Source organism: Cotesia glomerata, linkage group LG3 (genome assembly GCF_020080835.1).
Source record: "Cotesia glomerata isolate CgM1 linkage group LG3, MPM_Cglom_v2.3, whole genome shotgun sequence".
NCBI classification, from domain to species: Eukaryota; Metazoa; Arthropoda; class Insecta; order Hymenoptera; family Braconidae; genus Cotesia; species Cotesia glomerata.
Genome location: NC_058160.1, coordinates 13,508,415 through 13,533,869, shown reverse-complemented (window position 1 = coordinate 13,533,869; position 25,455 = coordinate 13,508,415). Strand labels below are relative to the sequence as shown.

At 38.6% G+C, this 25,455-nt stretch overlaps 1 protein-coding gene across 2 annotated transcripts in view; it reads left to right on the top strand.

Annotated features, from left to right (window-relative positions):
* Positions 1-20,448, top strand: part of LOC123261658 (neural proliferation differentiation and control protein 1-like) — a 228,987-nt gene extending 208,539 nt beyond the window's left edge. For both annotated transcript variants that reach the window (XM_044723361.1, XM_044723362.1), the window contains one exon: positions 20,267-20,448. In XM_044723361.1, coding sequence (XP_044579296.1) covers positions 20,267-20,359 — 93 coding nt within the window. In that variant the 3' untranslated portion in view covers positions 20,360-20,448. The remainder of the gene's footprint in view (positions 1-20,266) is intronic.
* Positions 20,449-25,455: the final 5,007 nt, after the last annotated feature.

Here is a 25,455-nt window from a genome sequence, read left to right as displayed (position 1 = left end):
TAGATATTCCGTAAGTGAGCATTGATGTGACTACAGATGATAGCAGTACTCTTCTGCTCTGCTTTGGGCCTCCGATGTTTGGCATCAGTCGTGCTAAGCTAGCTACCACTGCTGATGCTTTTGCACTCACGTGTTCGACTTGCTGCTTAAAGTTGAGTCGGGCATCAAGCATCACTCCTAAATATCGGTTATATGGTTGTGATGTGATTTCTTGTTCTCCGACTTTCAGCTTTATGGTCTCTATCACTTTTCTGCTGGTAATAAGCACAGCCTCAGTCTTCTGTTTAGCCAGTTGTAGATTCATTGAGTCCATCCACCGGTTAACTTTCTCAAAGGTGATACCGAACTTGTGGTTTATCTCATCTAGGTGTTTAGCAACGATTACGACAGCTACATCATCTGCATATGCAACAAGCTTGACAGTTCTTGGAAGAGTCAGTCTCAGCAGGCCATCATACATGACATTCCACAGAAGTGGACCCAGAACGGAACCCTGGGGTACACCTCCGGTAATATCATACTCTTTTGGACCATTCTTCGTGTCGTATCTCAGGATTCTGTCCGTGAAGTAGCTAGCCACTATCCTACGTAGGTATCCTGGTACGTTTTTCTCTTCCAGGGCTTGCATAATGCAGTCCCAGTTGGCGGAGTTTAAGGCATTTTTGATGTCCAAAGTGGTCACCAGGCAGTACTTCTTCGCTCCACCCTTCCATCTGATCCCTTCGATTGCCTCCTTGGCCGTTGCAACAACCGGATTGATTGCGTCCAGGGTTGATCGTCCTTTCCGAAAACCATACTGGTTGTCTGCCAGGAGTGGATCGACAACTGCTTCTATTCTTTGGTAGATTATACGCTCAAATATCTTACCTGCCGTGTCTAACATACAAAGTGGTCGATAAGATGACGGTTCTTCTGGTGGCTTTTTCCCTTTTGGAAGTAGTACTAGTCGTTGCTGCTTCCACTTCCGAGGGAAAATCTAACAACAATGCACTTGGGTCAAGAGTTTTTACCTTCCAACCAATGGTGTTAAGTTGCTTTTTAGGTCTTCTCGGGCTCTGGACGTTTGATATTTCCCAGAGAATCGCGTTGTGGTCACTGGCTGTGTAGATATCCATCACCTTCCAGTTGATATTACCTCTGGTGAGGCTGCTACTGACGAAAGTGAGATCTACAATAGAACTTGCGTCTCCTTTGGTATAGGTTGGTGTATCACCACTGTTGAGCAGTACTACATCTAATGTAGAAAAGGCTTCTAGTAGTTCCTTTCCTCGCGCGTTTGTATGCTTGCTGCCCCAGTCTACTGCCCAGGCGTTGAAGTCTCTGGCTATTGCGACTGGGTGGTAATGCTTCGTGTCCTTGGTAAGTCGATCCAGAAATGCGGTGAATTCAACATTAGAGAGGCTAGGTGGTGCGTAAAAGCTATAGAAGCGGATGCCCTCTACTGATACTGCTACAAAGCCGGCATTGCTGTTATCGACTGCATTTTGGAAAGGGAGCTTGCCACATGACCAGATGACAGCTTTGGATGTGCTGTCAGATTCCCAGGGTTGGGTACTCAGGTGTTTATATGGCTCTGCTATCAGTAACAAGTCAAGCTCTAGTTCTCGTACGGATTGCATGAGCAGGTCATGCGCTGCCTCACAATGGTTGAGATCGAGCTGCAGTATCCTCATGTTTGTTTGTTCGTCAACTTCTAGAGTGCCTCCTGAAATAACGGGCACTTATAAGTACCGGCATGGTGGGCAACATTCTCTGCACTTTCAATCTCAGCACATAATGCACATTTGGCTGGATTTTTACAATCAGCAATCTTGTGCCCTTCTTGTCCGCACCTGATGCAAAGCTTCGACCGGTCCACCTTGCTTCTGCACTGAGATCCATGATGTCCGGAATACCAGCATTTAAAGCATTGAATAGGTCTTTTCGTTGCCCTTATTCGGCAATTAACCCAACCAATCCGGATTTTGCTACTTCCATCCAGTAATTTCGGTGCTGTTGCTGCTGGTAGAATTACTGTTGCAATTTGAGTACCTCTATAGGCCTTTCGGATCTTGATTGCCTCTAGTGGTATCTCACAGCCATCTACAGCTTCCTTTTGTAGGGCACCCTGGATGTCGTCCTTCGTTGTGTCATCATCGACGTCTCGGATCTCAATTACCTCCTGTGGTCCTTTGCAGGTTACTCTTGCGTCTTCTTTCAGTATGTGTGCAATGGTCTTTCTCAATGTTTGGCCTTTGTCGGTGTTCTTCCTCGATAGAGTTATCAGCATATCTCCAGCATTGGTCTTATGGATCTTCTCTACCGTACTACGGACCTGATCATCAGGGACGTCCTGTTTTATTCGGCGTAGAATCTCGGCGTACTTTGCTTTCTCTGTCAGCCGGATGATGAGGGCATCCGGTCTGATCCATTTCTGCGGTTTCTTTCGCTTGGGTTCAGATCGGGGCTCCTTTGTCATCTGTTTTGGGAGCACCTCTTTCTTCTGTCGCTTTAGCTCTTTCTTGGACTGAACTTTTTGCCAAACCTACGCTTTTTCCTGTTCGTCGCTTCGTACTGCCGCTCCTTGCGGAGGGCTTTTTTTCAAATCCTTTTTCTTCATGACTTGGCTGATTGCTGGGTCAGGAGAAGGTCGATCTTTTCTCTTACCTGACTTGCTGCTGGCTTTACTTTTGTCTTCCACGACTGATTCACCGTCACCTTCGGCTCCGGTGTCCATTGCTTCGTCAGTCACGATGACAGCCTGACAGGCTTTCTCCGGTGTAGCATGGGAAATGCGCTGCAATGATGAGCGCCACTCCTCGTCCAGCTTCTCAAACTTTTAAAGGGCGTTAGCTACACCAGTCGTCTTGGTCTTTATCTCCTTGTGGATATTGACCTTAGTTTGGACAAACTCTTGCAGCTCAATGGTCAGCTTCTCAAGGCGCTCCAACGCTTGCGTTCTCTCCATGTCAGCGCTTGCTTCAATCGCTGCTTGTTGAGCATGAAGCCCGTTTCTATTCATGTTTGTTTCCTGTAACGTACTCATACTTTTTTGATTTACCAGCGCATCGTACGGAGTGGAGCGGGTTGCCATAACTAGGAACGGGTGTACCCTCGGAGATAGTACTCCTACCCCAGTTCCCTGAGGCATAGTCGACACTTAGCCAGTTCCGGAATACACGGACGGGCTAGACTCGCTCAGAGCTTGTTGACGCCACTTGTCGTCTTATTAACATGGGAATAATTTGTAATTTGAGATTGAGAACTATTAATGTGCAGAAATTCGTAAGTGAATAAGTATTCGAAAGAACGAAAAAAAATTGATATTCTCATAAAATTATTTCTAATTTTTATAAAAAATTAATATCTGTTTGAGTTATTTGAGATTAAAAACTGTAATTAAAGTGAAAAAACGCACAAAATATATCATGCGTTAAAAAAATAAAAAATTATCTCGTGCGTTAAGCTTGACTTTAAGATTATGTCCAAAAAAAAAAAGTTGAAATTAATTTATTTTTTAAGATTTCCACGTCATGAGCTTGATTTTTAAATACTCAAAATTACAATATTATGTATCTGCATATCTTTACCTTATATAGAAGTTGCAAAAAACAAAAAAAAATTTTTTTTTGAAACTCAAAAACTTTTTTTTTAAATTCAAAAATTCATATTTTTGATAAAAAAAAACCCTTATCTAAAAATTTCAGGATCTTTTAAGATCAGTACAAGGTATCATACAAAAAAAATTGAGCCAAAATTTCAATAGTGGTCCTCATTTTTGACGATTTTCAAAAATTCAAATTTTGACAAATTTGGCATTTTTCGAAATTTTATTCCAAAATATTATTTTTTCAATAGCCCTAAGTGTTCCCTTTCAAACAAAAAAAAAACCATTCCTGTATCTATAATAGCATTCGAGATACTGCAAAAACAAAATTGAAAAACTGGAAAAATCGCGAAATTTTTAACTTGCATATCTTTTGAAAAAAATTTTTGTATTTCTTTTCCTTTGGCAGAACTTCGTTTTATGATAAAAGAAAACTTCTGACCAAAATTCATCCAAATCGAAAGGGGTCGATTCCAACTATTGGTCGATTTGACATGGAATGACCTATATGGAATTGGGTAGATATAGGCAGCAAATGGTCACTTCAAAACGAATATTTACTCTAACAGCTACTGCTTCTAATAGAGTATTTGAATTTACTTTTTTAACATTTATATTATCTTTGACATATATAGCTACTCCTCCACTGGCATTTATCGGGTTAATTCTATTTTTATGAAAACAATTAAAGTGTTTTATTTTTTCGGCCGTATTATATTTAAAATTAGTTTCTATTAAACAAAATATAGATAAATTTTTTACTCTTAACATTTGGATTCGTTCCCGACGGGCTGCGAATCCATTTATATTCCATTGAATAATTGACATTTTGTTATATATCACATTCCGTCCTTACTTCCTGACATATTCTCCGAAAGGGACTCATTGAAGTCTTTATCCAGTAAGTCGAAGGTTATCAGATTTTTTATCCTGGTAAATCTATTTTTCATACTCCTGGTACGTAGTAGAGGAAAGAGTTCGGTCAGGTTTGCAGCTAGGCCAGTTGTGTCTTTAGTAAATTCATTTACTATAGCCGAGATGTTTTTTCTCCCTACCGTTCTTTCTACAAAATTCTTAAATTCTAGAAAATTAAATTTAAATTTAACGGGATTGGAGTCAATAATAGCGCTCAACGAGTCAAGGTCATTGTAATTGTCTTGTTTATCTTTTTCCTTGTGATTTGTTATCAATCGTTTTTTTGGTTTATGAGTATCTTCAGATGTATTGGCGGGACTTTTAAATTTATAGTTGTCCATTACTGAAACTTTTTCAGTCTTTTTATTTTCAATTGTTATGTCTGCTGATGTACTGGTCGAAACTGAAAGCGGTCTTTTGTTGTTTAAATTCTTTTTTTCCTTGTAGGCTTGATTAAGTATATCTGGTTCTTCCACCTGCATTTGATCTTTTATTTCATCATTTTTCGCCAAACTTTTGAATATATTATTATTGTCCGAACTCTTCTGGTTTTCCTTATCTACATTGTTTATATTCTCCAGGCATACCTTGGCTAGATGTTCCTCTTTTTTACATAGGAAACACATTAAGGTATCAGGGGAAAAGTAAATCCAATAGTTAGCATTGTCGAAGTTAATCTGTATTTGCTCAGGGAGTGTTGTAATCTTCTGCTAATATATAGGTTTCTCCGTTGAAACTAAGAATATGTGCAAATCCTTCGTCATTAATACCCACTCTTAGAAATGTTATAGGTGACATCAGTTTAATATTATATTTGCTTAACACATCAACCAGGAATGCATGTGGAGTAATCGGTGGAACGTTCGAGATTATTACTCGTTTATTGTGAGTAATCAGTGGCCTAATCTTGAGAGGAATTTCGTTTACTCGTACCGTTTTATGATCGTTGACAAGTACCTCCGCTACTTCTTTACTTGCTAGGTAAATGCATATTTTGTTAACTGTAATACGTGAAATAAATCTTATCACACTACGAGATACTAGTCCCGCAATGGCTTTTGCAAAACCTTTAATTGGAACACCATCGATGCCATCTAACGGAATTGCTTGGTCTTTGATGGGAAATGCATCTTATTGCGCTACGTTTGAGTAACTAGTCGATGTTGCTTGCTCCATTTTTCGGAGTATTATAGGGCTTCTGTAGTCAGAAGGACATCTATCTGATTATTTTATTTTAACACTATATAGTCGCGACTTTTTATGAAAAACAATTAACAGACGTTACATACTGTGTGTATGTAACGTCTGTATATACTCTATCAGCATATAATAATACACACTGTTAACAAGCCAGTGCTCTGGCTCACACGCGTCCGAACTGTTTGACCGCTCAAACGAAACTGAAAATAGAAATTTGTTTATAACAAATTGTTTATAAAATAAACAATGAAAATTCAAATAAAATCGAAATTCTTTTATAATTATATTGAGAATTATAATTGATAATTAAAAAAAAATGATTTCTTAATAAATAATTTAAATGGTTGATAAATAAAAAAAAAATTATAAACAATTAAAAAATTTTTTTAAGAAATTTTTTTATTTTAATCATTATTTCACTAACTCGGGAACAAATAATCAGACCTGATCAGACATGAACAGGCATGAGTCTTCAGGCCTGATCAGACATGAAAAATGACCATGCCTGATCAGGCATGAATTGACTTGATCAGGCCTGATCAGACATGGATAGGTCTGAAAACCCATTGTTTCTTTTAATTAATTATTTTGCTTAATTTTATGGATATAGTACTCGATAGTCATACAAAATTCTCTACAATGAATAAAAATAAAAAAAAAAAAATTAGGAAAACGGTTGACCCTAAAGGCCATCCCTGCAACTTCCCACTAATTCCTCTTTGAGCTCAAAAATACAATCTGTGTGTTGTTTTGAGCTCTCCGAGCTCAAAAAATAGCTTTTATATGCTTTTGAGCTCTTCAAGCTCAAAACTTGATAGAAGTTTGATAAAACACTATTTTTTGAATGTTCAAATCGCAATAACTTTTAAATGAATGAACCGATTTTTACGCGGTTGGCGGCATTCTACGCAATTTTTTAAGCCTCATAAAAGTTTTCTAAGTTTAAATTGGCCAAACTAGAAATTTCGGAGTAATTCCAAAAAAACACTTTCTTGGGTTTTCTATCCTGCACGATATCTCTCGAACGAATCAACTGATTTTGACCGAATTAGCTGCAATCGACGTGGTTTTTCAAGGTCAAGAGCTAATTAGTTTTTGGAGTTGATCGATAAAGCCGTTTGAAAGTTATTCCAAAAAAACCACTTTCAAAAAAAATTTTTTTTAGTTTTTTTTAGATTTTTTGAAATCCATCGGTCCGAATCAGTCCAAATTGTATTCAAAAACTAAGTTTGGCCAAGCCCTTTTGAATGGCACCAACTGCGATAGAATCGGTTTAACCGTTCAAAAGTTATAAGAGGTTTACATACTTACACACACACACACACACACACACACACACACACACACACACACACACACACACACACACACACACACACAGTAACATCCTCGCGGGAATAGTCAGGGAAGCTTCCTAGGACCTGAAAACGTCGAGATCTGATGAAAACTCGATTTTCGAAAAACGGAGTAAAACCAATAACTTTCCAATTTTTGAAAATTTTCAATTAAAAAAGATAGAAAGCGGGAAGTTAAAAAAGATCTGAGTGGGATTCCATTCCAAATCGCTAGCCATTTTAAAATATTATTACTATTATTATTATGATTATTTAACGTCTGGTTTAATGGTAAACTCGTCAGAATGGGGAAAAACTCCACAAGTTACCGTTAAACCAGACGTACGCTCATAAAGCACTCAATGATGTAATGTCTTGATAACTAACGGGGACCTTGATCGAATTTCTCACAGGTCTTCGAGATACAGTTCTCAAGGACTTGGACGAAGGATTTTTAACTTCCCGCTAAGAAAATTAAAGATTTTCGAAAATCGGGAAGTTATTGTTTTCACCCCGTTTTGCAAAAATCGAGTTTTCATCAGATCTCGACGTTTGAAGGTCACAGGAAGCTTCCCTGACTATCCCCGCGAGGTTGTCACTATGTCTGTATGTGTGTGTGTGTTTTTTTTTTTTTTTTTTTTTTTATCTTAGGGGGGGGGAATCCTTCTTACGGATTCCAGGCATAGCTGTTCGGCCTGGATATGTGGCGACTCGACGCAGCGTCATACTAAAACTCGACGCTAACGCCCCTACCCACTAAACCCTAAACCCCTTTTCTTCTTTCCTCTAATCCCTCATGGAAACCGCCGTCAGGCATTACTTCGTGAGGGGAGGATCTAGCTACTGCTATTCCTTCTGGTGGCTGAGGTGTTATTTTTCCTTCCTTCTAGTTTCTGTCATTTGCCCTTTTTGTTTCAATGGAACGCAGCTCTGTAAGCACTTCGGTGGTAAACGTGCTTGTGGCGTTCCAGGCAGCTTCGGATGACAGCATTTCTTCTACTATTGACTCTGGTGTGATTTTCTTGTTCAGGATCTTCTCTAACTCATCACGCTGTGGGTTAAAACGAGGGCACTCAAAGAAAACGTGCTCCGCATTTTCAGCAACTCTTGGGCAAGACGGACACTCTGGGCAATCATAGTGCTTGAAGCGATAAAGGTACTCCCGGAAACAGCCGTGTCCTGACAACATCTGGGTCAGATAGTAGTTGGCCTCGCCGTGATTCCGGTTAAGCCAAACGTCAATCCTTGGTATGAGACGGTGTGTCCATCTCCCTGTTGTCGCGGCGTCCCACTGCGATTGCCATCGCGCGATGCTGTTCTGCCGTTCTTTAGCTCTGAGTTCCTCGGCACTTTGTGCGGTTGTCCTCTTTCGTTGGTAAAGGTTACGTCTTTCCTCAGCTAGGACTCTGAGCGGCAAAGTTCCGGAAATGACACACACTGCTTCCTCTGATATTGTTCGAAAGGCGCTGGCTACTCTTAGCGCGCTCAGTCGGTAAACTGGACATGCTTTCCTCCATGATTCTTGGATCTCAAGTGCGTCGGCCCAAATGGATATACCATATGTGAGGACCGATGTAACTACTGATGATAGCAATGACCTCCTTGTCTGCTTCGGGCCACCGATGTTGGGCATCAATCGTACTAGGTTGGCTACTACTGCTGATGCTTTGGTGGTCACGTGTTCAACTTGTTGTTTAAAGTTATGTCGGGCATCGAGCATCACTCCCAGATATCGAATGAATGGTTGGGATGTGATTTCTTGGTCTCCGACGTTTAGATTGATCGTTTCCACCACTTTTCTGCTAGTGATAAGTACAGCCTCGGTCTTCTGTTTAGCCAGTTGTAAATTTACTGTGTCCATCCACTGGTTAATTCGCTAAAAGGTGATAGCGAACATATGTTTTATCTCATCAAGATGCTTGGCGACTATTACTACGGCTACGTCGTCCGCGTACGCTACCAGTTTGACGTTTCTTGGTAGTTTCAGTCTCAGCAATCCGTTGTACATGACATTCCAGAGAAGTGGACCGAGAACAGAACCCTGCGGTACACCTCCAGTAACATCATACTCCTTTGGACCATTCTTCGTGTCATATCTCAGGACTCTATCTGTGAAGTAGCTAGCGACTATCCTTCGTAGGTATCCTGATACGTTCATCTCTTGAAGGGCTTGCATGATGCAATCCCAGTTGGCGGAGTTAAAGGCATTTTTTATGTCTAAAGTTGCCACCAGGCAATATTTCTTCGTTCCCCCCTTCCATCTGGTACCAGCGATTGCGTCTTTGGCTATACCGACAACCAGGTTGATCGCGTCCAGGGTTGCTCGTCCTTTCCGATATCCGTACTGACTGTCTGTCAAGAGTGGATCGACAACTGCTTCTATCCTTTGGTGGATTATACGTTCTAGTATCTTACCGGCTGTATCCAGCATGCAGAGTGGACGATAAGATGACGGTTCTTCCGGTGGCTTTTTCCCTTTAGGAAGTAGTACCAGCCGTTGTTGTTTCCACTTCCGAGGAAAAATCCCTTCCTTCAAGCAGATGTTGTAGACGTCGAGGAATAACGCTGGCGCTGCTTTAATAGATGTTTTCAAGGCAATATTAGGGATTCCGTCCAATCCCGGTGCTTTATTATTCCCGACGCGGTTACAAGCTTCCATCAGTTCTTCTTTCGTGACAGGTGGAATATCATTCAGTTCGTCCTGTGTCAACAGATAGTTGAAAACGCGCTGTCTTGGAAACAGCGCAGTCACGATCTTCTGTAAGAGTTGAGGACACGTAGGAGACGGCAATGGCTGATATTTCAGGTGTGCCATGACTACCTTGTAAGGTCTACCCCACAAGTCTTTGTCCACCTCGTTGATTAGCTCTTTCCAGCAGTTCTTCTTGCTACCCTTGATGGCTTTGTTTAAATGTCGACGAGCTTTCTTGTATTCTGCGACTAGTTCCGCTGAGTCAGGCCGCCGATAACCACGCTGAGATATTCTTCTTTTCTTGAGACACTCTTTCCGTAGGAAGCTGATGTGTTCGTTCCACCAGTGCACCGAAGGTCTTTGGTTCATGCCCCGTTTACGGGGCATGCAGGTGTCGCAAGCCTGGGTCACTCTCTTCATCAAGTCCTTGGTCATTTCTTCTGCAGATCCAGTAGTAAGCGGTTCACTACTTAGGGCAGCTACTAGAGCACCTGGGTCAAAGGATTTCACCTTCCACCCAACGATGTCAAGTTTCTTAGCCGGTCTTCTAGGATTCTGGTCCTTTGATACTTCCCAGAGAATCGCATTGTGATCGCTGGCCGTGTAGATCTCCATCACCTTCCAGTCGTAGTTTCCTCTGATGAGGCTGCTGCTGACAAAAGTAAGATCCACAATAGAACTTGCGTCTCCTTTAGTGTACGTCGGCGCATCGCCGCTGTTTAACAATACTACATCTAACGTAGAAAAAGCTTCCAGTAGTTCTTTACCTCGAGCGTTGGTGTGTTTGCTGCCCCATTCCACTGCCCAGGCGTTGAAGTCTCCAGCTATTGCCACTGGGAAGTACTGCTTCGCATCCTCCGTCAGTCGATCCAGAAAGTCCATGAATTCAACAATAGTGAGGCTAGGTGGTGTGTAGCAGCTGTAAAAGCGGATGCCATCTACCGATGCTGCTACAAAGCCGGCGCTGCCATTGTTAACGACACTCTGGAAGGGGAGCTTGCGACAGGACCATATGACAGCTTTTTTGGTGCAGTCAGTTTCCCATGGTTGGCCGCCGAGGTGTTTATACGGTTCCGATATAAGCACAAGGTCAAGCTTCTGTTCACGTACTGTCTGCATGAGCAAATCATGTGCCGCTTCACAGTGATTGATGTTTAGCTGCAGTATTCTCATTTTCGTTTATCAGTTATCTTCTTGAGTGCCTCTTGGTATACTGGGCATCTGCTTGTGCCGGCATGATGGGCGTTATTCTCTGTACCGGATTGATCCGCACACAGTGCGCATTTAGCAGGCTTATTACATTCGGCGATTTTGTGTCCCTCTTCTCCACATTTAATGCAAAGTTTGGAGCGGTCGACTTTACTTGTGCACTGAACCGCACGGTGTCCAAAATGCCAGCATTTATAACATCGGACTGGTCTTAGTACTGTTCTAATACGACAATTGGTCCAGCCGATCCTAATCTTACCGTGTTCTCCTACCACTTTCTGCGCTACCGTTGCTGCCAGAGTCACCGACGCAATTTGTGTTCTGCTACGTAAGACCTTACGAATTTTAATGGCCTCTACTGTTATACCACAATCGTTTCCAGCTGCCTCTTGTAAAGCTGTTAGAATGTCATCTTTAGTTGTAGTATCGTCAATATCGCGAATTTCCAGGTCTTCTTCAGGTCCTGTACTAATGACATTTGCGTCCTCCTTAAGTATTCCCGCGATAGTCTTCTGCAGGTCTTTACCTCTATCACTACTGCCTTTCGACAGCGTGATGAGAATGTTCCCTGTCGCGGTCCTGCGTATCTTCTCGACTGTGTTGCGGACCTGATCTGGGCGAACGTCCGCCTTGATCCGTGTAAGTATTTCAGAATACTTATCTTTGTTCGCTGGATGGATAATAAGTGCCTCCGGACTCGTTGCTGTTCTTCTTGGCTTCTGGTTCGGCTTTGGTGGAGGCACCAGAGGTTTTTCTGGGGGCAGTTTTTTGCGCTCCTTCTTCTTGTCCTTTCTGGACTGCACCTTTTCTCAGCCTGGCTTCTTGTTCTGTTCACAAGAGTTTTGTGGAAGATCCTTAACCACTTCCTGCTTCTTGATGGGATGACCAGGTCCAACGTCTTTCAGCTTCTTGGGAGTATGAAAAGCTCCGCCTTCGGGAGAACGAATTTTTCTTTTCAAGTTTCTCAGGATGCGGCCGTCTTGGTCAAAGGATTCAGTCTCTGCCGTTGTGATAGTTTCACTTTCTTCTTCAGTGACTGATTCTCCGTCACCTTCGGCTCCAGTGTCCATCGCTTCTTCAACAACCACTTGACTGTTTCTCTCCGATGTAGCACAAGGGGTGCGGTGTAATGATGAGCGCCATTCTTCGTCCAGTTTCTTGAATCTTCCAAGAGCATTGACTACACCGGTTGTCTTGGTCTTTATCTCCTTGTGGATATTGACCTTAGTTTGGACAAACTCTTGCAGCTCAATGGTCAGCTTCTCAAGGCGCTCCAACGCTTGCGTTCTCTTCATGTCAGCGCTTGCTTCAATCGCTGCTTGTTGAGCATGAAGCCCGTTTCTATTCATGTTTGTTTCCTGTAACGTACTCATACTTTTTTGATTTACCAGCGCATCGTACGGAGTGGAGCGGGTTGCCATAACTAGGAACGGGTGTACCCTCGGAGATAGTACTCCTACCCCAGTTCCCTGAGGCCTAGCCGACACTTAGCCAGTCCCGGAATACACGGACGGACTAGACTCGCTCGGAGCGGTGAAGATTCCGATCTCTAACACTCACTGCGTACTTCCTGATCAAGGCCCGAAGTGGCTGGCTCCTGATCCACTGCTGCAACTTTCACCTCGGCAGAGCAAGCTCACATCAGCCGTGGCCTGCATCGTCGGAAACTACGATACAGGTTCCGGACACTCCCAGTGAGTTACAGCAGGAACCAATCGTCTTGCTAGGTCAGTTAGTGTGACCAACCCATTAAAGGGGAGTTTTGTCCACGGGAGCTTATTTTGTTTGGTTATTTTGCTTGGCTCCTACCCGCTGTACCTCATCAACTAAGAGATTAAGTGTCATCCAAGGACAGCGAGCGTTCTCCCATCCGCTCGGGGAGACGCGCCCGGTAGCAGTATCTCTTCTGCCCCGAGTGTGTGTGTGTGTGTGTGTGTGTGTGTGTGTGTTCCCTCAAACTTAGATTTCCTGAGAATCAGAACCAATTCGGACCGATAGATTTTGAGAAATTTTGAAAAATCTCAAAAAAAATAAGAAAAAAACCATTTTTGAAAGTGGTTTTTTTGGAATAACTTTTAAACGGCTTGATCGATCAACTTTAAAAACTGATCTGTCCTTAACCTTGAAAAACCACGTCTATCACCGCTAACTCGGTCAAAATCGGTTGATTCGTTCGAGAGATATCGTGCAAGAAAGAAAACCCAAAAAATTGTTTTTTCACATAACTTCGACACATCTTATCAGATCGTTTTCGATGAAATTGAATAATTTTTAAAACTTAAAAAACTGCGTCGATCGCCGCCTAGAACGTGAAATCGGTTGATTGGTTCGAGAGATATCCTCGACGAAATATTTGGAAACAAGTGTTTTTCCAACATAACTCCGACATTTTTTGGAATAACTTTCAAACCGCTCTACCGATCAATTTTAAAAAATAATCAGCTCTTAGCATAAAAAACTACGTTGATCGCCGCCAACCGCGTCAAAATCGGTTCATTCATTCAAAAGTTATTGCGGTTTAAAAATTTGAAAAATTGTGTTTTATCAAACTTATATCAGACCTTTATGCTCGGAGAGCTCAAAAACATCATTGGTGCAATTTTAAGCACCTAGGTATGAAATGAGCGGGAAGTTGCACGAATGGCCTTCAGGATATACCGTTGTTCTAATTTATTTTTCTTAATTACAACTATTTTTAAAAACAAAAATGCAGAGCAAATTTTTACGAAATTTTCATTTTTTTGTAAAAAGGTCTGCCGAAAATCGAACTTTCTTTCTTTTTTTTTTCATCGTCCAAGTTCTAGTTTATGGTCTTAAATTAAGGAGGAATTTTGTTTTTAACTTCCCGCTAAGAAAATTGAAAATTTTCAAAAATCGGGAAGTTATTGGTTTTACCCCGTTTTGCCGAAATCGGGTTTTCATCAGATCTCGATGTTTTAAGGTCACAGGAACCTTCCCTGATGGTGTCCATGGGGCTGTATGTACGTGTGTGTATGTGTGTGTGTGTGTGTGTGTTTTTTTTTAACTTAGGGGGGGAATCCCTTTTACGGATTCGAGGCATAGCTGTTCGGCCAGGATATGTGGCGACTCGACGCAGCGTCATACTAAAACTCGACTCTAACGCCCCTACCCACTAAACCCTAAACCCCTTTTCTTCTTTCCTCTAATCCCTCATGGAAACCACCGTCAGGCATTACTTCGTGAGGGGAGGATCTAGCTACTGCTATTCCTTCTGGTGGCTAAGGTGTTATTTTTCCTTCTTTCTAGTTTCAGTCATTTGCCCTTTTTCTTTCAATGGAACGCAGCTCTGTAAGCACTTCGGTGGTAAACGTGCTTGTGGCGGTCCAGGCAGCTTCGGATGACAGCATTTCTTCAACTATTGACTCTGGTGTGATTTTCTTGTTCAGGATCTTCTCTAACTCATCACGCTGTGGGTTAAAACGAGGGCACTCAAAGAAAACGTGCTCCGCATTTTCAGCAACTCTTGGACATGACGGACACTCTGGGGAATTATCGTGCTTAAAGCGATGAAGGTACTCCCGGAAACAGCCGTGTCCTGACAACATCTGGGTCAAATAGTAGTTGGCCTCGCCGTGATTCCGGTTAAGCCAAACGTCAATCCTTGGTATAAGTCGATGAGTCCATCTTCTCGTTTTCGCAGCATCCCATAGTTGTTGCCATCTTGCTATATTATGTTGTCACTCTTCAGTTCTCAGTTCTTCAGCGCTCAGTGTAGATGACCTCTTTCGGTGGTATAGGTTCCGTTTTTCCTCAGCTAGAACTCTAAGAGGCAGAGTTCCAGAAATGACGCACACTGCCTCCTCGGATATTGTGCGGAAGGCGCTTGCAACTTTCAGTGCACTTAATCGGTAGACCGGTCCGGCTTTCCTCCATGATTCTTGGGTCTCCAGCGCGTCTGCCCAAACGGATATTCCATATGTGAGCACTGATGTGACTACTGACGACAGCAATAGTCTCCTGTTCTGCTTCGGGCCTCCAACATTCGGCATCAGTCTTGATAGACTAGTTACCACCGCTGATGCTTTAGCACTTACGTGTTCGACCTGTTGCTTAAAGTTCAGTCGGGCATCCAGCGTCACCCCAAGATATCGGATAAATGGTTGCGATGCGATCTCCTACTCGCCGACATTCAGCTTGATGTTTTCTACGATCTTTCTGCTGGTGATGAGCACAACTTCAGTTTTGTGCTTGGCTAACTCCAACTTCATCATCTCCATCCATAGGTTAATCCGGCTAAATGTGATATCGAAAGCCAGATTGATCTCTTCCAAGTGTTTCGCGACAATCACTACCGCTACATCATCGGCATATGCAACAAGTTTCACCTCTGATGGTAATGCAACTCTCAGGAGACCATCATACATGATGTTCCACAGCAAAGGACCCAAAACCGAGCCCTGTGGCACTCCTCCGAATGTGAGGTCTATTGTCGAACTAGCTTCTCCCTTGGTATATGTTGGTGTCTCACCGATGTTGAGAAGGACCACGTCCAGTGAAGCCATTGCTTCACGTAGTGCCTTGCCTCGCCCATTAGTCTGCTTGCTGCCCCAGTCTACCGCCCAGGAATTGAAGTCCCCTGCTATAGCTACTGGGTAGTATTGCTTTGCGTCTTCGGTCAGTCGATCCAGGAAGTCAGTAAAGTCGGCAATGGAAAGGCTAGGTGGTGCATAGCAACTATAAAAACGGATGTCGTTAATAGACGGATGTCTGTTAATAGACGTTAAGCTGTAATATCCTCATGTTTGCTTGCTTGTCATTCTCTGGAGTGCCAGCATTTGTAACATTGGGTAGGTTTCCTCGTGGCTCTAATTCGGCAGTTGACCCAGCCAATTCGGATTTTACTGCTTTCTTCTAATATCTTCTGAGCTGCTGCAGCCGGTAGTGTCACGACAGCGGTTTGGGTACCTCTGTAAGCTTTGCGGATCTTGATTGTCTCTGGTGGTATTTCGCAGAGCTCCTTGGTTACCGTATGCAGGGCAGCCTGAATATCCTCCTTTGTTGTGGTGTCATCTAGGTCTCGGATCTCGACGTCTTCTTGTGCCCCTTTGCAGATCACTTTGGCCTCCTCCTTAAGAATGTTTGCGATGTTCTGTTGCGGGCCTTGGCCTTTGTCCACGCTCTTCCGCGAAATTGTAATCAGCAAGTCCCCGCTTCTGGTCTTGTTGATCTTGTCCACCGTTGTGCAAACCTGCTCATCAGGGACGTACTTCTTTATGCGACGCAGAATCTCGGCGTACTTTGCTTTCTCGGCCGGGCGGATGATCAGTGCGTCGGGTCTGATCCATTTGAGCGGTTTTTTGCGCTTAGGCTCCGGCCTGGGCATCTTTGAAGGCTCTTTTGGGAGCTGTTCTTTGGCTAGCCTCCATTTCTCTTTCCTTGTGTGGACATCTTTCCAATCAGTTGCGTCTTTTTTTTCGGCGTTTTGCTTCATCACGTTTTTCGGAAGACTTGGTTTCAAGTCCTTTCTCTTCGTCAATCGCCCACCTATTCCACCTGGGGAGTTTCAGTCCTTCCTCTTGTTAGACTTGTTGGAAGTATGACCTTCGTCTTTAGCATCAGATTCACCGTCACCATCGCCTCCGGTGTCCATTGATTCTTCGATCTCCACAGTAAGTTGACTGCTCTTCTCCGGCGTAAGACGAGGAGTGAGTCGTCGAGGTGACTGCCATTCTTCGTCCAGTTTTTTAAACCTTCGAAGGGCGTTAACTACCCCGGTTGCCTTGGCCTTTACCTCTTTATGGATATTGACCTTTGATTGGACAAACTCATGCAGTTCGCTGGTCAGCTTTTCGAGGCGTTCCAGCGCTTGCTGTAATCGCTGCTTCTTCGGCGTGAGGCCCACTAATATTCCTGTCCTTTTCTTGTTTTTTCGTTTCTTCCATGATTTTGAGTGATACTCCAAAGCAAAAGGTCGTCTCCGAACGCGATGCCTCCGGAAGTGGGCGGGCGATCACTCTTACAGCTACCTCCATTGCTATAAGAGCTTTCGGTCATTGAAGCGGGAAATCTCAACCGCTTCGACCCTGCACCTGCTTCCTTCATCGGCTTCCTCTTGCTCCTGTGGGTGCGGCACGTAGATGCCAGGAGTTACCACGTACACCGCGCTATAAGGATCATCTCGCACATCTCTTTCGAGCAGCGTCACCGTATCCGCTTGCGTACGTGACCCTAGGTCAGATGGTGTGACCAACCCTTCCTGCCGAAAGGGGAGTTTTCGTTTTTTACCGCGAGAGCTATTTTATTTCGCTCTTACCCTCTGCTTCGAAGAACAGAGAGCTTTCTCCGACCCACAAGGATACACGGACGGTCGCTGTTACTCTTCAGCTCCGATGCCTGATTTGGTCCGCGAGGGCTATTTCATTTCGCCCCAATCCGCCGATCTTACGACCGGTTAGGACCCCCCCTATCCGCCACCTGGGGACGCGCCCGGTGGGAGTTTGGCTTCTTCCGACGGGTGTGTGTGTGTGTGTGTGTGTGTGTGTGTGTGTGTGTGTGTGTGTGTGTGTGTGTGTGTGTGTGTATGTGTGTATTAGAGTGTATCGAAAAAATTGAATAATTTTTTTTTCAACGAACATTGAGAAATCGTCAGAGTATCTCTAGAAAAAGATCCTCTGAAAATATGAGCTCTTAATATTAATATTTAGAGGTGGCGTCAAGTAATTTCTATTTCCCATTTAAATAACATAGAAAGATATTCTTCTAAATTTTAGAATTCTGTTACGTAGCAACGAGCTATTTTATAGATAAAACTAAACCTTTTTCATATGGGCAATTAAATGCTCTACAAAAAAGGTCTGAGTGAAATTTTGAGTAAGTCAAGCCGTTTCAAAGATATCGAGCCTCAAACTTCAGACTGTTAAAAATTACGGTTAGTTTTCGTCTTAAACACAAGAAAATCAATTTATATGTATTAAAAACCCATTATTATTAACTTTAGAATAATAATATGCATATATTTAATAGAATGCTTGTCCAAAATTCTTAATAATTTGACAAATGCTAATTTTTATTAATTATTAATGAAAAATATTTACTTATGGGTCATTCCATGTCAAATCAAACAAAAGTTGAAAACAAACCCTTTTGATTTGGACAACTTTTGGTCAGAAGTTTTCTTTTATCATACAACGAAGTTCTGTAAAAGGAAAAAAAAAAATTTTTTTCAAAAGATACGCAAATTCGAAAAAGTTTGGAAAATCCAAATGAGCATGCCTTAAGCGCTCATGTCATACATAAATTATTTAGATCATAACAAAAATTATTCGTTTTTAATTTAAATTTTCCCGCGAGTAGTATTATCCCCTCTGTAGGTCGAACTAAAGAAAAATTTTAACAGATGATAAAACAGTTAGTAATTATACCATCATGTATGTATAGTTTCTGCTTGTTTATAGTTATTTCAATTCTGTTTATGAAAAATAATATATATAGCTGCCGAAATCGCAGAAAAAGTCACTGAACTGACAATCGAAAAAAATTAACTAATTGAGGATGGTTTTACTTGTATCACTGTAGAGTGTTTTATAAGGGAGGGTGGGGAATTATTGTCTCTCGACTTTTTTTTCCGCAATATAATCTCTCAACCCCGTCATTATAACTCTCAATCATTTTTTTCGTTCCCACCCCCCTGCATGTCGGGATTTTTTCTTTCATGCCCGACACACATGTGCTGCGACTGTGGCCGACTTACGCGTTATAATCAGTACCTGCATTTGCATTACGGTCTTAAATAGTATGGAGGTACTTCTACAATGACATTTTACCTCCATAACTATACGGGAAAACCACAAAAATCCCGACCGGTACAGAGGCTGGCAATGAAACGCACATATTCTTAGTTTATAATCATTGAAAAATATTGGTGCGCGCCGGAATCGAACCCTGGTCCCACTCTTTCGAAATGCAGGTACCGAGCCGATTAGGCTATTGCCAACCTTAAAAAATTAACTATATCGAAACGGAATTATTTTGACACGCAATTTTCACAAGGGTTTTGATAAACTTCCTTAGAAATAGAACAAAAAAAAAAATAAATCGTGAAAGTGATTTTTGACAAAGTTGTGGTGTTTTCAAGCCCATAGCTCCTGTGAGTACCACGCTCTTATCCATTTAATTCATCAGAAAAACAAGTTTTTTCTGAGATATCTTATTTAATCGATAAGAAAAATTTTTTAATGTGTTTTGTAGTTACTATTATTTATTTCAATATGCTTTTTATCCATAATTTTTTTCGTTTTAATTATGAAAATCACGTTTTAATCGAAATCACGATTTTTAGGCGAGAGTAGAGCATACCTGCGCGCTTCGCGCTTCAGGCATGCAATTTTCCAATTTTTCCAGTTTTTCAATTTTGATTTTGTAATATCTCGAACGCTATTATAGATACAGGAATATCCTTTCGTTTGTTTGATAGGGGATACTTGGAGCTATTGAAAAAAAAAAGTTTTGGAAAAAAATTTTGAAAAATGCCAAATTTGTCAAATTTTGAATTTTTGAACATCGTCGAAAATGACAATCGACATCAAAATTTTGGCTCAATTTTTTTTTTTTGTATAATACATTGTACTAGTCTTAGAAGATCCTAAAATTTTTAGAACTTTTTTTTTTTTTTAAAATGTGAATTTTTAAATTCAAAATAAAGGTATTTTTTTTGCTATTTCTAAATGAGGTTCAGGTATGCGAATACATTGTATTGTAATTTTGAGCATTAAAAAATGAAATATATGATCTGGAATTATTGAATAATAAATTGGTTTCAACTCCTTTTTTTTTCTTTTTCAATAGCCCCAAGTGTCCCCTATCAAACAAACGAAAGTCTCGAAGAGCTCAAAAATGTCATAAGTGCAATTTTAAGCGCTTAGATATGGAATTAGCGGGAAGTTGCAGGGATGGCCTTTAGGGTCAAACGTTTTCCAGATTTTTTTTAACTTCAATGATCCTGTCATGAGTTCTACTGTCAACGCGAACACCCTTTTTTTCCAAGGATCTTCGGAAATGACGTCGCAATGGCAGAGTTTTAATTATTTTCCATTCAAAATTTCAGAAATTCTTTTTTAAATATATATCTTTAAACCTCAAAAAAATTTGAATAAAAAATATTATTTTTTCCCAGAAAAAAAAAATTATTGTAAATCTGTCGTTTTTTTACCGACGAAACCTATGTTATCCCTTAAATTATTATTTTACAAATAGCATGATCATTAGAGAATTCATTATTATCGACTTACAAAATCCTATTTATGTTCGCAAAATATCCACCAGGCCAATTACACATTTTAAATTTGGTCTTATGTTTGTTTAATATTATAGGCGGGAGAAATAGAAGTGAAAAATCCGCTGTTCATTGATGACGCCATACAAGGGTTAACAAATTTGAATTCCAATCAAGAGGACAAACACTAATGGAAGAGTGAAGTTATAATTGATATCAGTATTTGGAAATTATTTATAATGATTACAATAGATTTGAATAAATTGCGTGTCATTGCGTTGCCGATTTTTTGATTGTGACAACCTTTATAATTCGGGACTTATTAAAATCAGTCAAATAAGACGTAAGATGAATTAAAGCAATTTGATTTCTTCTATGATGTTGGATTCATGTTTCATGTTCATTAAGATGAATAATCGTAAGTTTTTCCATCGAATAAAACTATTTTTTCGAAAATATATCTAAGTACATTGTAAGTATCAGAAAAAGAAAAGTTTGAAAAATCAAAAAATGTACACCTCATAACAATCACTTTACCCTAGACTGGTCACCCGTTGAGCGTGACGCCGCTTAACAACTACTCAACCAATAGAGACTCGCTGTAGTGCGAGAGAAGAAAGACAAAAAAAGATTGAAAATTAAAATAAAAAAAATTTTTTTTTTTTTTTTAATTTTACAAAAAAAAAAGTGTGTGTACTTATGTACACACGTAAGAAGTTATATTTCTTTGGCGTAATAAGATAAAACGTGAAAAAATCTTTCTAAAAATTTTATCTTTCACGTTATCCCACGTTTGTAGAAAAAACGACACTAATAATAAAAAAAAAGGTATTCAATACATCAAAAGTTTTATTATAACGCATTACAGAGTTTAATACAGTTCATTTAAATATCATAAAAAAATTATTCCTACATAATTAAAAAAAATCTGGAAATGGGTTGACCGCGCAGGCAAATTCTATTAGAACTTCTTGCTAAGTTTTCATTTGAAGCACCTTAAAATGTGTTTTTTTGTTAATATTTGAGCTTTTCAAGCTTGAAGTACACCCTGGCGGATTCGTGGTCACGGTAAAATGATCGTGAAACGACGGTGAATGAACTGTGAATTCACAGTGCCGACAAATGATCGTCGAATGACCGTATCTTGACTATCGAACGGCCGTCATTTGACAGTGAACGACGAGTATCACTGTGAAAGTTTTTCACTGTTACTTTATGATTTTTATTCTGTATGGTTATCATACTTTACTTTTCGAAAAACCAAATTTTTACTTGACTTCTCCGATTTTTTACCTAAGTAAAAATCATAGATCATCGATCGATCGTCTGTCATTTGACAGTCATTCGAAAACATATAAATTGTCAAAAAACCGTAACTCGGTGGTAGATGCACAGTAGTCTGTAAGTGAAACGAGCGTATAATGTCGGTAAGTCAGGGATGTTTTACTAGTCAACGATGAAAAAGTGCTGACTATATTTTATTTTTTTTAATTTCATTAAAAATACTCAAAGTGAATGAAAAAATAGGTAAATGAGAAATTTTTAGTAAATAATCGGGATGAAAAATTTGAAAAAAATATTAAATTATTGTAATTTTGTTTATTTCAAAGTAAAATCATAAAAAATTAAACAGACTACAGACAATCAACAGAGATCCATCATTTCAATACTTTTCAGAAGAGTTTATGGCTTACAAGTGTTGAATTTCTTTCATAGTCTTAAATGAGAAACTATAATACTTTTTGATTATGAAAAATATAATAATCAATATTATTTTTTTTTTTTTTAATCGGGAAATATTTTATTCAACAATTAATTAATAAATTATAATTTATTTTTAACTTAACTATAAACATATTTTCCGCACGTTAAATATTTTTACCGTAATTGCAAAATTCGAATCAATTATTAGGGATTTGAGTTTTTTTTTTTTTTTTTTTTAAGAGACAAAAACTTTAATTTCAAAATTACGAAAAAATTGTTTGTTATCAAGAAAAATTATTATGAGATATTTTTTTTAACAATTAAATTTTTAGTGATTTTTTTCCAGATCTTTTTTTATACACACAGAAAAAAAAATAGGAAAACGGTTGACCCTGAAGGCCATCCGTGCAACTTCCCTCTACTTTCGTAATTAAGCGCTCAAAATTGCACGTATTACAATTTTGAGCTCCAAGAGCTTAAAAATATAATTTTCGGGTAGTTTTGAGCTCTCCGAGCTTAAAAGTCTGATAAAAGTTTAAGGGGACACGGGTGCAGATTTAAGACCGACAATTCGATGAATTTTTTTATATGTAACCTTTAATATAATGACCTGAAAATTTGCATGGATGTTCAAAATAATATAATAATGTGCTAACGAATTTAATTTTGTAAATTTTATGCAATAAAAATTACAGATTTATTTATCGATCAATATGTGATTAGTATTTCATCAATATTTCAAATTTGTGTGTATAAAATGTAAAAACTGAAATCGTTAGCGCTTCTAAACAATATTTTTAACATAAACAAGTATTTGTTTATTTGTAATATTCCGAAAATTCGGCAGGAAATTTTAAATAAACATTGGGTCATAATTTTATAAATAATTCAATTGTAAGTAATTGTAATAAGATGTTGTTGGCGGTCAGAGATGGCGGCACTGGTGAATGCCGAGGTATTTTTCGAATTTTTATTCACTTAAGATCTGATAGATGGCAGACCGTATATCATAAGGAAATTAGTGCGATTTGCAGAACCAATTTCAGTTTTTCTTGAGTAATAATTATAATACTTAGCAACTCGCATTTGTAATAATTAATTTACAATAATTAAGATGTAATAATTAATTAATTAATATTAAGATGTACCGTAAAACACCTTGATGTCTCTATTTCAAATTTCGAATTCGATATATTTTGATAATCAATCAATCTATTCAAAATTTTAATTATTTAAATTAATAGATTTATGATGACGACGAAAATAATACTGAGAATAAAGTAGCGTATAAATGTGACAAGACCATTATGTAATAAATTGAACATAAATATAAAATTAAATTTAAAAAATTCATCAATATTTTTAAATTCGCTTATCTTAATTAAAAAACTATAAAAAATTCCTTGGAAAAACCTAGATATTTCTAGTTTTAATTAAAACAAAAAATTCAATATATATATGTTCCTTATCGATTCATGAATAAAATTAATTGTGTCAACAATAATTACTCACAAACTTCGCGCTTCAAGCTTGCAAAGTGATCATATTTAAGAATAATGACTAATATGCAAGCAATAAATGAAAATCAACCTCGTAATTCAAGAACAATGACAATAAATAATTAGTTAAACAAATTTCATTAGATTTCATTCATGTCAATAAGTTGAATATTAGTTAATTAAAATAAAAGAAAAAATAGTAAATGGAATATTAATGGAAATAAATCCAACAAAGTCAACTCATTAGTTTATTTATTAGCCTTTATTTATATATAACTCCAACACAATTAATGGATACAATTTTCAGAAGTTAAAATATAAAATATTTAATAATAAATATGAAAGGTAAAAGACCCAGTTATTGACACTGGCCTAGTTGATTGACACTTGCAATTTTATTCTTATTAAAAAATTAAAATGTTCTCAAAAAATTATTTATCTTAAAATTTCTAATTCAAAAATTATATTTATTTATTTATTTGTTAGAGTCGATTTGTTTTATTTAATTTAAATAAAATTGCAAGTGTCATTAACTGGTTCAGTGTCAATAACTGGGTCTTTTACCTTATGTGATGTTTTGATATTGGTAACCATACTTATATTCTATGGCATCGATAAAGTACTCTTCACTTAAAATTAAGTTTAAGCAAAATGTCGTCATTAGTCATACATCTCTTCTTTTAAAGTTCACTGCGATATAAGTCTTGTAAATTCACTCTTTGTAGAATTTTTATTGGCATAAAATTTTTTATTCAATTTTTTTAGTATAAAAATTTTTTTTTTTATTTATCAAAGCAACATCCATTAAATTTAATAAAAGCTTACAATTTGTGTTTTAAATTATCAAAAAAACATCTTTAAAGATATATATCAACCATATTATTTAAATAATAATAATTATAATTTTCACTGCAAGACATTCCCAGTGAACACATGACTTCAATATGACGTCATTTATAAGTCATAGGAATGTCACAATATTTTACGTAAATATGACGTAAAATTGACCTGTCTTGTAATCCAATTATAATGTAAAAATATATGATATATTTTTGACATCATACTGATGTAAGTTTATTACTTCTCTATGATGTAACGGAAATGACTTAGATATTACGTACAACTGACATAATATATAAACTACAATATTACGTAACATTAATGCAATCATTGTATGTCATAACGACGTAAGTTTAACATCATGCGTTTACATCAGTGACAAGTCACGGCTGTACGTAATCTTGACGTAAGTTTAACATCATGCGTTTACATCAGTGACAAGTCACGGTTGTACGTAATCTTGACGTAAGATTAATATCATGTGTTTACATCAGTGACAAGTCACGGTCTTACGTAATACCGATACCATCTGTGAGTCATTATTTAACATCAATAATGTGTCACAATTGTACATAATACTGACGTAATTTGAAAGTCATTTTCTAAATCAGTGACAAACGATTATTTTCCATAATATTGATAAAATTCGGGGGATGTATTTTTTTAATATTATCGATTGATCAAAATTTATCAAATATAAAACTTCTTCAACAAGATGTCTAATTTACAATTAATCGCTAAATATTAGTGAAAATTGGTTTAAAATTTAGTAAGAATCAGGAAGAGGTAAACAGCTGATTTAAGCTGGTACCTTGCAAATTTAAGTCCGCTCTTAATAACAAAAATTTATAATTTATAATATTAATGAATATTTCTAACATATTAGCAAGTAACATACAAAATATTTTTCCTTTACGTTTTTAAGAAAAAAACATACAAATTAAATACATGTGGGATATAAACTTTTTATATCTTTGCTTCCCTGGCGGTTTCATGCTTACGGTAAATCCGCGGTGACTCCATAGTGAAAAGATGGTCGATTCACGGTCGTTTCACGTGACGGCTATTTCACTATCTAGTTAGGGTTGTAGTACGGTGAAATCACTGTCGAAAAACAGTATATTCGTTCTATTGCGTCACTAACTACGGATAGTAGATAAATGTTGACTTATCAGCAGTTCTATGGTGAAAAGACCGTTTCTAATTCGTGGAACTTTAGCATTTCTGTTGTCAGTATGGCGTGT